The 14,506-nt window shown below is 37.2% G+C and overlaps 1 protein-coding gene across 1 annotated transcript in view; it reads right to left on the bottom strand.

Annotated features, from left to right (window-relative positions):
- Positions 1 to 821: 821 nt before the first annotated feature.
- The window catches only part of TMC1 (transmembrane channel like 1), a 48,321-nt gene continuing 34,636 nt past the window's right edge, over positions 822 to 14,506 (bottom strand). The window contains exons 11-20 of the mRNA XM_057372112.1: positions 12,383 to 12,577; positions 10,857 to 11,036; positions 10,486 to 10,638; positions 9,045 to 9,173; positions 7,124 to 7,191; positions 5,292 to 5,531; positions 3,082 to 3,207; positions 2,120 to 2,198; positions 1,913 to 2,024; positions 822 to 1,051 (exon numbers count right to left, since the gene is read on the bottom strand). Coding sequence (XP_057228095.1) covers positions 822 to 1,051; positions 1,913 to 2,024; positions 2,120 to 2,198; positions 3,082 to 3,207; positions 5,292 to 5,531; positions 7,124 to 7,191; positions 9,045 to 9,173; positions 10,486 to 10,638; positions 10,857 to 11,036; positions 12,383 to 12,577 — 1,512 coding nt within the window. The remainder of the gene's footprint in view (positions 1,052 to 1,912; positions 2,025 to 2,119; positions 2,199 to 3,081; positions 3,208 to 5,291; positions 5,532 to 7,123; positions 7,192 to 9,044; positions 9,174 to 10,485; positions 10,639 to 10,856; positions 11,037 to 12,382; positions 12,578 to 14,506) is intronic.

The following is a 14,506-nucleotide window of genomic DNA, read 5'->3' as shown; positions in this document are numbered from 1 at the left end:
ATACATGTATCCTGTCATGAATTCACAGAGAACATTATACAGTACATATTCTTATGAAGTGTYAAGTGTTTGTATGCCATTTCAGCATTTAGGTGAAATTAATCAATAACTKTATTATCTCTATTCCCCAAATATGCTTTCCTGTACAGAAGATACACTTTTACCCCTTTTATTTTTAAAATTTATTTCTAGTCTTGAAGAATGTGATAAAGCTAATASTAGCTAAAGGCTGGACTGTAGTAGGAGCTAAATTTTCTTCATAGCAACAGGTAAAATATTGTTTTTCTTTTTCCTTCTGAGTAGATCCACAAAGACTTTATATGGAAGGTTTCCCTAGTTTTGGTCCTAGTTTTCCCATGTGCAATCTGAAATCTTTGGCTAAGCATATCTGACCTGCAGAGGACAAGATATGTGCAGGTTTAAATATAACTGATTTTCAAAAACCTTATACAGAGCTGTGTTTTCAGTGAAATATTCTCAGGAAAAGCTATTAGGGACAGAGTTTCAAGCTTTTAAGACAAGTCAGGTGAATACAAATTGTTTTCTACTTATCTAACAAGTATCCCCAATAAAACTCTGTAATTTTAGCAAATGTTTGATACAGAGAGCACATTTTCACAATGYCTTCAAATGCAAGAAGACATATGCCGTGTTTTCTTCCAAAGCTCCCACGCTGCAAAACACTGAAGCACGTGAATTACTGCGATGCACATGGAGATCAAACACAGTGGGGCTCTGCACTTGCAGGTGTGTGTTTGGATTTAGGGCCACCTTTCTGTCCTCCAGTGTCCTTCAAGACATTACAGTGTTCCTAAGGCTCCTTATCTGTGCACAGGAGGGCCCCTGGGCATTCCCGGCTGCATTCCCGGGAAGCCCGGATTTCCAGGTGGGCAGCCCGGCATCCTGGGCCCYGGTGGCCTTGTCACAGCTATGGATGGTGGAGGAAGGTTTCCTCCTCGGCCCTGTGGGGGACAGTGGCCATTCAGGGCGGAGCCAGGTTGTGCCTGAGAGGCTTCTTGTGTCTTCTTTGAGTCACTGCCATTSTTGCCATCTGAAATGTGTTTGGAGGACAGAATTAACAAATGAGCACGCAAGTCAGAAGTTCCCTGACAGGGAAATCCAGCAGCTGCCTGGCCACCCTAGAATGCAGTAGAAAGTCTGTTCCTCCCCTGCCAAAACCCAGGGTAGTGCTCCTTCATGACCTTTGTGCTGTATTTTCCATCCAGTTCCTTCTGCAAGGCTCCCATGAGGCAGGTGGGGATTTTTCTCAAGGTGTACTTGGATATCATCTCAGTGGTGATGAAGGCAGAAATTACACATGGCTCTTCTAAAGACTGCCAACTCTAACCTGGGCTTCCCTCCCAGGCTCGAGGCAGTTTAGTGTTTGTATGGCTTGCATCCATGATGAGGGAAAGGAAACAGTCACCAAAATCTCTCAGGACAGAMGGACACCCGCCTGCCCCAGCCAGGATTTCTGACAAGGGCTGCTCAAAGACTGTACTCTCACTACACCTCCCCCAGGTGAACCTGGCACACAGGACAAAGGCTTTTCTGAGTAATTCTGGGTCAACAAAACATAACAGAAAGGTAGGGCATTAAGATTTTTACTGATTTGTGATAGATAAGAGGGATCACTAACACTTAGACCAGGCTTTAAGTGCTTTATTTCAGTGGTATCGGGACCTTCAGTGCATTGTAGTTCAGCTTTTTACTTCGGTGCTTCTGGGTAAAGAAAAATGTTGCAATATTTCTTTAAAAGTCAAAGAAAGAAATGTGAAGTGGAGATTAGGCTAATACTTGTGATTCAGTGTTGTGAAGGTGTTTCAGGAGATTATGGAAAAGGAAGCAGTCAAGGCAGTGAGGAAGACTAGGATCTCACATGCATGAATTCCTCATCCTCAGGCATTCAAACCTTTGTTTGGAGTGGATTCATCTTTAGGCTTTGCCGGTTCTGTCTCAAATGGATTTTCCTCATTTGATTTTTGTGCCCTTTGTTTATTTCTTCTCTTATTTTCTTCTGCTTGCTAATGATAGGGAGAGACAAGGCATCTTTCAGTGACCTGAACAGCTTCCCTAACATTTAGTAAAATGCAAAAAATCAATAATGCTCTATTCTTACCATTTGTATCTTCTTTTTAAGTTCCAAGTTAGCTTCCTTGTACGATTTGGACGTTGCGTTGAGATAATAAAGACTCAGGCTAAATTGAAATAATTTCTTGTTATACAATGATTTAAATATAGAATCATAACATTCTTATAGCAATAATTACAGTTGTGATAACATAAGGTCTCTATCTTTTTCTCATTTGTTGTGCTTGATCAATGCCTGTATTTGACAATGAACAATGTGCTTCCTCACACTATGAAGAAGGCACTGTTATTTTRGGGAGAGAAAAAAAGAGGAAACTATTCTGTCTATTAATATTCTATATTCAATTTGATAGAAATTAAGAAAGAGGTTTCATTAARCAGTGCTTAACTATGAAGTGAATTCTATAGCATAGCCTATAAAAGTTAAGTTGCATGACATACCTTATAATGAGTAAATCATATTTATAAAAGCTTCTGATAACAGTAAGCAATCTGAAATACTTCCAAGAAAACAACCAAAACAATAGTTTGTTAGTTTGGGGTTTTTTTAATTATTGTCTCCTTCTACTTAAAAAAAAAAAAGGAACATTTTCATTTTTTAGTGTATGGAATTACTATTGTKATAGCTCTATGAAATTAGTAGTTTTCACCATCCTAATTTAATAAGAAAAAACTGTTATGAAAGCTGACTAATGTCAGAGCACTTCAGATTGCCTATGAGTTCCCTGTATTTTAGTAAYTTGTAACTTTTGTGGCAAGAGCAACTATAAGTGTACCAAAAAAAAGAAAGCCATTGAACAAAAAAAGACATATCAACCTTTCTGCAAATGCACATTGAGTACTCTCAAATGAAAGGTTAATTCTTTAATTCAATCATCACTGGACAATCAGCACTGCATTTATTAGATATTCAGGCAGTGAACATYGAGAGTGGAAGAAACTTAGCAGGCCCTAGATAAAGTAAGCATTGAGTTAATGTTCTGTACATACACCATCAGCAATATAAAGGGCAGGATAACTCCAGGGTTAGAAGCATAACCAAACACCTTCCCAAACCACGAAGGGAAGTCGAGCTCCAGGGTTTCTCCTATGACGTCATACATTCTAGTCTTCCCACTGTTAAACAAAGAAGTTGACATTTTATCACATATTAGTATTACAGCAATTATGGATACATAACCTAATCACATCACATCAAACCTGGAGAAAAAAACAAGAAACTCCATGTTAACRTCATTTAAAACTTTACACTCTGGCAGGAGTATTGTCTTATGTAGTATTTATTTCTTCTAAGGAGCAATGTAGATGGAATAATTCTTATTTTATGCTGATAGATTTTGCTGACAGTTGCCATCCAGATTATGCCTCAGGGAGTCAGTATATGAGTTGTGAACTCCATACCACCAGCCAAGGAGTGAAGTGTTGTTTGTGCTTTGTGAAGACTTGGGGGAAAATTAAAATCCCCTTTTTTTTATGGTTGACAAGCTTGCAATTGTTTTTTCGTTGAGCCTGAATCTCCTCTTTTCAGTGTGTACCAGTGCTACACAAGTCAGAGGCTGTTCCATGGCGGGTTTATCTAGAAAGCCATGTATTTTCTCCCTAGAAAATTTTTCTTCAGAAGGATAGCAATAGATGTTCTGAAAGTCCCTTACTGTGAATTTTACCTTTGTCTGTACCTCACGATCGAGTTTGACATTTTTAACGTGGACAAGATTGATAAAAAGGGTCTCTGTATCAATTCTAATCACTAGTTTTTGGTTGCAGGAATTGTCACYAAATTGCCACCTGCTTGGGCAGTCATTGCAGTCTCCTGTCACTGCTTTTCAACTTTAGTAAAGAACTTTCTGACAAATGGGTCTTTTCCTTATCTCATTCTTGACGTTTATACCATCTCAGTTAATATAAAAATGTTGCAGGTAGAATTCTTCAGACCCATTCTTTCTCTTTACTTTCCCTGTCCACTCAAGGTAGATGAGAAATTTAATTCTCTGCTCTACTTATCTTTCCCCAGCATGCAATATTCTTTTTCTATTGCAATATTGCTATTTCTGTTCGATCTTCCCTATTCTTGGCTGTTCTCTGTTGAGTTGCATATGTTGCTTCAACAAATGGACTAAAATGAAATAAACAAAAAAAAAAACAAAGTTAAACCAGAAAGATTCATGAATTTCAAAAAGGATGAGACACTGAGCTATCAACGGGAAAATGTTTTCTATTATAAATGTCGGGGCAGTGCACTACCAGTATTTATTCACTGCCTATTCTACTGTGGCATTACCTATACTGAGGATGAAGGAACCTTCATCACTTTCTGGGGCTCCCCATTAAGTTACATTGAAGGTTTCACTTTTTTATGAAGAACTGCATATCTCTACACATGACAGAGAAAAAGTGGCAAGCATTATCCTTCTCATTTTGAAGAGTAATCTCACCATTTCATTAATATCCAATTCCAATAATTGCTTTTACTCAGATTTGGTCTCAAATATCTCCCACAGTATTTTTTTGCTATGACTCAAATAAAAAAAAAAAAAACAGTCTTACTTTGTATCTTTTGTTTATTATAATTTCTTCTCTAAGTTCAAGAAATTTTCTGTCTCATCAGAATTTTTGTCATGTCATGTGATTCTCCCATTTAGGTACCTGTTACTGTTGCAGTGACAATCATTGTCATTTTGCCTTTGGCCAGATTTAATGTGGTAAGACTTCTGTTCCTTTACAAAGTGCTCTGGGGAGCATGCGGATGTCATTTTACTCACAGGAGTAATGTATTATTTAAACCTTTCATTGCAAGCAGAATGTCTCTTTTCCTATTTTCCTACTCTTGCTTTGTTAATATTTTGTTCAAAAAYAAACACTAAAGCCATCTCTTTCAAGCACAACAGGCCACTGCTCTACTCCTGAAGAATAACTTTTCTTCAGTGCAGTAGCAACTTTTTTTTTTTTTTACATTAAAATTAACAAAAAGAAAGGATTTTCTGTTCTACACCTCAGAAAAAAAAATTCTAAAGAATTATTCCATTTTRCAGAATTTCAGCTTCAGGAATTGTCCACAAGAAATAAGTCACAATTAAACATTCAGCATATCAGGTGCTAATGCTTATTATAGAGGCACTTTTTCATTATTGCATCATTTACCGTGATGTGGTGAATCATTTCCTTACAACAACTGCAAAAAATGGAAATAGAATGCAAAGAACCTGAAAGGACCACAGTCAAAAGATGGTGGGATGGAGACAACAGTGTACACAACAGGCAGTGTGGAGAGAAAGAGGATGAAAAGCAGCATGGCCATGTAGAAGTTATTGGATCTGGAAGCCTTGAACACCCTTTCCTGGGGGACATTGCAGCACATCACYGCCCAGCACTGCAGGTACATCGATGTGTGGAGGCGGAAAACGTTGATTGCTGGGAGACATGGAGCATAAAAAGATCCCATCCTAGAGGAGAAGAAAATTTTAAGAATAACCACTTTGTTACTTTTGTCTTCCTAGGTGTGCCTTCCATTCCCTCTGTCAATGAGCTTTGCAACTATACTCACTATGTGCTCAGAAATTCATATAACCAACTTTATGGGGGGGGGGGGGRGGCGGTTTACTGGTCTTTCCTCTTTGTTCTTTTTTTTTAAGAACTTATAGTATATAGAGGGAATTGTTTGTATGAACTTTTTGTTTCAAATTCATCTTCCTCTGCAAATTAAATGATCACTTGATGAAATGTTATTCACTCTTAATTTGTCCAGGAAGCATCTCACTTGTATTGTGTAAAAAAGGATAGCTCTAAAACTAGGTATCATCAACTCCTACAGCTAGACATAAACAAAATAATATAGTTTATACTTAATTATTCTTATTAATATATTAACACATTTTTAGGAAGGATATTTTTCCCTAATTTATATATTTTTTAACTTCTGTTTCCATGGTCATTGAGGGCTTCATGCCATCAGTCTGTTTATTGATTCTGTTAAAAATGTTTTGTTATTATACACAGTTGTATGGTATGACACTGAAATTGTTGGCACCATTTCTATCTATTTTATCACTATCTATCTCTATCTRTTCTATCTCTATTTCTATTTCTATCACACCTTGTATCTTCTTCTGTCATTCTGACTGAGAGCTGCTAAATTCATTTTCCTGGCTAAATTTTACAGAATGTAAGAGATCAAGAATCTGCTTTTTCCTTAATCCTTGCCCATGTGATCAGGTGATMAAGTGATCAAGCTAAGCTGCTTTGCCCCTGGGTGTCTCTGACATTCCATTTAAAAACATTTACATTAGGAAATACATTTACATTAGGGTTGTAAAGACCTTCGAAGCACAGACAGGCTGTATTATTATCTTCTTCCTTGTTTGATATATCTTTAATGAAAAATAAAGGGTTTTAGAGAAGTAAAGGCTTTCACCACACGAACAGCCTGATCAGTAAAGTCATATTAAGTGTGAAAAATTAGGCCTTGGCAAGAACTGAGAAGTCAGTTCTTGCAGAGAACAGTCCCTGAGAAAGACTGAGCATCTTGCAAGAAGACTCCATGTGCTGGAGTTCCTTACCTGTCACATAAAGTCCTAAAATGGAATGAAAATCTAGATCTTTTCTCCTCTACATATCAGGACTAATGCTGCAGCAGTTGCTTTGTTTACATATTCATGTTATGCACAGATAAGTATTAATACATTTTTTCAAGGCCTTTTTTACAGGAACATGGGAAAAGAGTGGTAAAGTATGTTGAAAAGCTGAATTTCAAAGCAAAACACTAGACCAAGCAGTCAGTCAACTTATGTATAAGATTTATCTCTGCAGCTTTTTATTGACTTGTCTTACCAACTCAGTGCAAAGTCCTAATGTGTTTGGCACAATAATCTTAGGAGTAATTTTGAAGTGTTCCCTCYGATTGCAGCCTACCAGAGTTTGGTATATGCTGCATAACACTTCCATCAAACTAAAGAAACTGATCAGGATTTCAGAAAAACGCCTCAGAGATACAAATGAATCCTGCCATCCTGCAGATAGTGTGCTTTGCCGCACCTACCAGATCATGCCTTGGTTAAAGATCAGTCCCAGAACATTTCCACTTATATCAAACTCAGAATATGATGGCTGAAAGAAATCACAGAGATGTTTTCATTAGGTTTGCACAAAGGATTTATGAGTTACGGTAGATTAAAACTCACTTCCAACAGCAGCAGCACACTGACATCATGTGAAGCCTCTTGTTGCATTTTAYCAGTGAATTGTGAAATAAGTGATATAATTCAATGCCACAAGGTAACCTTAAAGACAGTTTGCAGTATTTTCCTGAAAACCTTCTGACATTTGTACAGATGATGGTGCTAATGGAGAATAAAAAATATTTTTATGAGTACTGGTTAAATTTTAAAGCAACAATTCAGAAAATTTCCAWTGGCATGGCTGCTGATTGTCAAAGTAATGTGTCATTCAGTACAGCAGCAGTGAGACTTAATGTGATGAATGTGACTTAATTGATTTAATACCTGATTGAACTCCAACACAATTTTTCCTCTTTTTTTCATATCTTAGCTGTTTTACTTTTGGAGATATTCCTTTTAACATTGATARAAGTTGCCTTTTTTTTCAATATGAATGTCTCATTTTTAATTTGAGTGTTTGATAGTAGTTATTCCTTTAAGATTCAGAACTTTAAAAACTCCATGGAGACTCATTATTGTTTTTTGTGCTGAAGAAAGCCCTGTTTCCTGTGTCATACATTTTTATTCCCTATGTAGACACAAATACCACAAAAATTGTTTAGTCTTTTATTTCTGAACTATTAATTTGACTCTTTATTCTGGTTTTTCAAATCTTTAATCACTTACCTGTTCTTCTTTTATCCTGATCATTAATTTCTAATTTTTGAATATTTCCAACTGCAAACATTGGTTTCAGAATCCCCTACAAGTAGCTGTGTCATTGGAAATTTTTCTGCTCATGTATATTCAAAATCCTCRTTTGATTTTGACATTGGAACAGTTATTACCTGTTTGACTGGCTCRTAGTCTTTGTCTCCAGCCCTACACCAGTTCTGCCTGAGACAGAACACTAAACCTTGAAATAATGCTGAAATTTCACAGGAGCCAGCAAGTAACAATGAGATTGCTGTACCAGAAGCCTGAGGTTTTTAATAGAAATGATGAAAACTTTCTCTTCCTCTAGAAAACTGGGATTTCTCAAGTTACAGATTTTAGCAACACAAGAAATTTTTACATGTATGAAGACAAAATTCTGAGGAAAGAAGGACAAAATATGGTGGAATAGCTATGATGACTGCTTATACAGGGGTACCTTTGATAGCTTTAAATTACTTAACTCTTTTCTGTGCTTCTCAGTAAGTACAAAAGATACTTCAGGAGCTTCACAGGCTTTGATACACCATGGCTACTACTTAAAAGATGAAAAACAGTAGCAGATCTGACAGCATAGGTAGCTGGCAAATTTAACCTGGATCAGGTCAGTGCAAGAAGAACGTCTCAACTCCCAAGGGAAGAGCTGTGTTCTATGCCTGCTTCTGCTATGTGCCTTACTCATTTTACATCAGCCAAACTAATTCTAATTAAATGTATACATTTATCATATATATAGTTCTAGAACAAGATCTGTCATATTTTTCTCCACAAAAACTGTGTCYTAGAAGATCCTGTCATATCAATGAGATTGTATTCTGTGGAGCAGAGAATGGGTGTTCAGACTGTAAATGTGTGAAAAAAGTGTACTCGGTGTTCTTGCAAAATCATATAAATTAAAGAAGTCCTAAAGTTACCAAAGTCTAAAGAAGAAGACAAATATAAAATCATAAGCAAATTATGAGAAAAACTAACACAGCGATTTTGAAGATGGCTAACCAAAATTAACTCTGTAGGATTGAAAGGAGAATGAAGTTTTTCACTTAATTGTAAGATGTTAGATAGCAAAAACATTTAAAATAAGATACTTACAAATCCATACTCCAGGTCCCAGCACCAGCAGTAATTGAAAAACCTAACAAAGACAGCTCTCAAAAAATCACCAATTAGAATTGTGATGTATGTTGTCATCATGTCAGAGACTGTCAGGCGCACAAATTCCTGTAAGAGCAATATCCTCYTTTAAGAATATATTTAAGCAATTAATAGTTGCAATAATAACGAAATACCTTACTAGATCAGTAATTGTGCTTATCTTGCTCCAACATGGATAAAACTCTTATCCTCCTCTACAGTCACTTATTCTGTAATATGCCAGAACAACTACCCCTCTTTTTCTTGGAGAGATCTTTTGCTCTARTTTGTGCTCATATTATGAGATTTCCAGAGTATGATTAAACTTGACTCCCAGCCAAGATCGCTGCTACAACAGAAATCTGAGCTGATACCTTAAACTTCTTTTAATCCCTCTGACTTTGAGAAGTTTATTTAAAATTACAAAAAAAAAAAAAAAAAAAAAAAAAAAAAAAAAAAGGTGAATGGCTTATTTCTCAAGGAATTCAAATGTCTAGTGAATAGGGAGAAGAAGAAAATCCTAATGCAAATCCTCATGCCTCTACTGTTATTTTAGAATTTTTCACTAAAGCCTGGTGTAACAGGCCTTATCCCAATAGCCCAGAAAGYGGTTACTCTCCCTGATCTGAAATTAAGGGTAAAATTAGTTCAGAGATGAGTTCTTGGTGTTCTTAGCTTTTTATTCAGCATCACTGAGAAAAAGAGAGGGGCTGATTTTTCTGCCTATATGATCCCTGCTGGTGATTTCTTCATTCAGGAGGACAGACCGGCCGAGTGACATTGCAACAGCAAAAGGGATTCAATATTGAGCTTCTTGTTGTGGTCAAATCAACAATAGTGAAGTATGTTCAAATAGAGGGAAAGCAAAKGTTAGAAAATTGTTTGGAAACCACACTTTACACTGATGGGTCAATAAGAATAAATGTTCAGCTGAATCAAATAAAATATTTAAGCAGATTTCCCACTAAACTTCTATTTTTCTTCTGCATTATGTTGCTTGGCTAAAGACAGATGCCTTCTCAAAAGCACCCTGCTGTGAGAGGTGTCTTACACACATGTTCCTTTTSAGCTACTCTTTTTATTTTCAGAATTGCTAGACCAGATTTGTAAGGCAAAGGTGGTATCAGGAAGAGGAAAATAAATTAAGGGGATAATGAAAAGGAAGGGGAAAAGAGAAATGTTTTCAATTCTGTCAACTAACAGAATAAAGAATTTCCCTTTAGACAGGAGTCAAAGAAAATAAAATATTTTTTTAAAAAACTTTTAGTTCAAGAGAAAGGCACACATCTGCTTCTCCTCACATTTTCKCATCTAAACGACACTTGTTAGCAGAAATGAAGAGGATATCACATCTTTCAAGAGCCTATTTTCAAATATTAACTCAAAGCAGCTGCATTACCTGTCCCACCATTGTTTCCCAGCATGGCCCCCTGGGGACATCAGCAGGATCCACCAGTATTGGAGGAGCAGTGGAATTTTCTGGAATTGTACCATTGTACAGACTGGCTTCCCATATTGTCATGTTGTATTTGACTATCTTTTCTTCTTCCAACTAAGGAAGGAAATAAATTGGGGRAAAAAAAACAATATGAGCTTGTTACCAACTCTCAAGCTTTCTATTCCAAAATTCCACTGCTAGCTCAGGCATGGATGTAATTTGCAGTACAGAAGGAAAAGAATGTCTTTCACCAACATGTCTGTGACTGACTGGAGGTTCCCAACATTGCCCAGATACATGTCAAACACAGTGAAGGGAAGTAAATATCTTGCCTTGAGGTTGATTTCATCCATCAGGGCAATAATGAAAGTGTAGAGGTTGCCAAGAAAAAGAGCAAAGATTCTTCCCAGTTGCCATCTTAGAGCTATGCGAGGGTGGTAATTTTCCAGAGAACTGATTACATCAAATAAAGTTGGACAGAACATTCCTAAAAGTGACATAACCATGTTCACCTGGGGAGGGGGCAAAAAAGTTGACAGTGAAATGTTAGAAATAAACTCTTCTATTATTATTATTGATTTGGGTGAAAAAATATATTTCCATTACTACTTTTTATTTAGTTTTTGATGTAATAAAAACCAAAATCCACTCTGAGTATCACAAGTTCATAAAATCCACACACAGTCCCAGCCTGCCTATTTCCACTAATTTCTTCCTCTCCATGACACACGAGACAATTGTATCTGAACTGTGTTCTGACAAAACTAGGTACTGCTGATATGGWGAGGGAGATAAAAAACCTACATTATGAGAGGGAAGGAGAGCCAGAGACAAAAAGATTTTTCCCACAAAGTCATCAGCAGCACTTTATTACTCTGTGAACTTCAGGTACAGATGACAAAAAATGTATTTACCCTGGATTGCTCCATGGACACCACAATTGAATGTAAACAGATGCTTTAAATCAAGAAGTTTGTACGCAATSTTTTCTTTCCTATCAAACTAAAACGTGTTAACACATAATTTAATCCACTCTCAACAGCCCTAATTCTCTGGATTCCAAAGGTGAATTACTCGATATTTTAATATTTTTTTCTCAGTCAGGTTTTGGTATTGAAAATTCTGGATTGATTGTCCTTGTTCCATCACCGCCCATCTCATCAGCTTTGTGAGGCTAGCAACTTTTTGCCTGCCCTTAAGTCAGGTGTGTATTTTACACCCCAGCTCAAAAGACAAGCRTGAAGTAACCAACTAGTTTTACGATGTGCACAGTAGCATTTTTTCTCAGAAAGTAAAACCTTTCCAAGTTTTAATACAGCACACTTACTTCAGGTGCATGCTGMCCACTGTCATAGCAAACGCAGTCATCACCATCACTATACATTTCTGTCAGGCAGGCTGCCTCTGCTTTAGAGGAAAGCATCAGGCACAGATTAGGCACCAAAAAAATGGCATAGGACTCTTGGACATTTCCAGGTGGAACTGTAAAACATGAGTTTCAACTTGCTGCTACACTGCAGAATTGCATCTGTGAGATCCATTTGCTTGGGCCAGGAGACAAACAACAAGATAGTGGATTCCTTGATCTTGTGAATCCATAGAGTGTCTAGGAAGCAATCCTAAGGGCACAGGGGAGGAAATGTAAAGGCCTCAAATGCAAGCTAAATACTATGGGATATTTGAAAGAAGCAAAGAAGRGATTTGATGAAGTAGGATGCAGAGGGACAAAAACAATTCTTTTGCTTTACATTTACCACCCGCACTYATCATACTCAAATTACCAGGAAAAAAGGCAACATGCAAAGCAGAGGAACACAGTTTCAAACCACATCTATCATAGAAATGCRCTAGCACGAACTTCATTTCTTTCCCACCACCCGTAGTTCTCCAGACCTTCCAAGGCAAATTGTTGAGATCTTCTGACAACAAAAAAGATGAGGTAGCCACTTCCAGCAAGTGTGCATAGGGCTAAGAAGTTAGCAAGGACCCTTAGGAATCGAGTCAAATGAATATTTTCCTCTTTTCTGCTCTCCTGCTCCTCCACGATTGCTTCCTGCACTTGTTAGAAGGAAAAGAATATTATGAATACTTCATCGGTCAAGACCCCACATTGCTTCCTTAATTGTTAGAAGCCAATTAAATAAACTACAAAGATGCAAATGCACATCTGGGCTTCATGCTTTGAGATAAATGTGTATGATCTCATAAAATCTTGCTTAGGTCCTGGCAGATCCTGGGGTTTTGGCTCCCCAGGGTTTCCTTTGCCCCTTCTCAGTCCCCAGTGACTCAGCACCTTCTTTCACTCTGCAAGGTGATATGAGACTGAGTATGACACAGCTTGATAAACATATGATTGTTGGTCAGAAAAGGAAATGTCACACTCTAAAAATGTGCATTTGTGAGAAAAGAGGAAAAAGTTTTGTTCTGAAATTCATCAGCTCAGAAGAATGGAAAGACAGTTGGGATGTAAGAATCCAAAAAAAAAAAAAAAATTGGATGGTGCAGAGCTTCAGACTGCAGAACAAAATATTTGCCCCACACTTCCCCTTGATCATGACTGACAAATATTAAATCTCAGAGGCAACTGTAATCGCCAGTTCCTGCTTTTGCCAGCTTGAAAGAGCTTTTGCTCTGGAGTATCCTTAMGAAAGGAAGTTTGTTTACAGCTTCTGACTGGTTTAGAGATAAGTTGCCCTGAGGGGCAGCYGAGCAGCATTGCAATAATTGCCTTGCATGGCTCTGTGCCTTTTGCAGCATGTGTTTGTCACATAAATGACAGGAGTTTTCAGCAGCTTTTGAGCAAAACTCACACTACTTCACACAAGCCAAGACTTCACCCTTCCTCTCTGAGGTTCCTATCTTGTTTGCAAAAGCTTCATGAGTTTATTTCTCAAAAGTAAGCCTGTGTCCAGCTGATTTCCCAAATAGCTTCCAACATGGATCTTAGTAGGCCGGGAGGGAAAGCTCATAGACTCGGTGGTTTCAGCCAGTATTTCTCCACTATTTGGTTTTTTGGAATCTTCTCTTGATGACTTACACTGGAGTGCAGCTCTCTGTTATGCCTGCAGCCAGGGTGAGGTGGTATATGGATATCGATGATATAGGTACATCTGTACCTATAGACATATAGATAGATGATATAGAGATAGATATAGACATATAGATAGAGATATAGAGATGAGATACACAGAGATACATACATAGAGATATAGAGATAGATATATAGAGATATTGGCTGTATCACTACTGTGGTGTCACGCTTCTCAGTGTGACCACAAGCCTGGCATCTTCTTTATTGTCTCACAACACTTTGCCTGTGTACATTTTGTGCATCATTACGTTGAAAATTTAAATTTTCCTTTACGTGCTACACTGGCRTGTGCCAGTCACCCTAGTGAAGAAGCACGTATTTTAACATTCAACATATAGAATATATCCCCTTCATTACTTTCACAGCCCTGTATCTCACAACTTTCCCCAGATTCTTTACACAATTRCTCTTGAAATCAGCATACCATGAAGACTGGAAAGAGCCTAAGAACATTTTCTTGCAAACTGGGCTATATTTTGKAATTAGTTTGAAACTAAAAACATTATAGTATGCATGGCAAGTGACCTTCATTTTTACTGAATTGCAAGTATAAACTCAAAATTCTGAGGTCAGCTCTTCTGACATGATTAAAGGTTTATTCTATTCTATAGTTTATTCTATTGCTTTGTCTTATGATATCTCTTCTCTCTAATAAGGGAAGTTGATAATGTGAGATTGGCAAAATGGAAGCAACATTTTAAAATAGTTCTTCAGACAAGCACCATAGAAACTGGAAGCCATTAGAGATGACAAAAAGGAAATATTTTTACAGTGGAATCAGTTTTCTAAAACTCGTACAGCCAGCACAGASGACAAAAAAGCATGCTGAAGTTATTTCTTCCAAATTAAAAAGAAAAAAAAAATCCTATGGCAAGATATAAAGACCTGGAA

Source organism: Malurus melanocephalus, unplaced genomic scaffold, assembly GCF_030028575.1.
Source record: "Malurus melanocephalus ecotype Western Australia unplaced genomic scaffold, MMel_1.1 scaffold_7, whole genome shotgun sequence".
Classification (NCBI taxonomy): domain Eukaryota; kingdom Metazoa; phylum Chordata; class Aves; order Passeriformes; family Maluridae; genus Malurus; species Malurus melanocephalus.
This window is presented reverse-complemented; position numbering and strand designations above follow the sequence as displayed.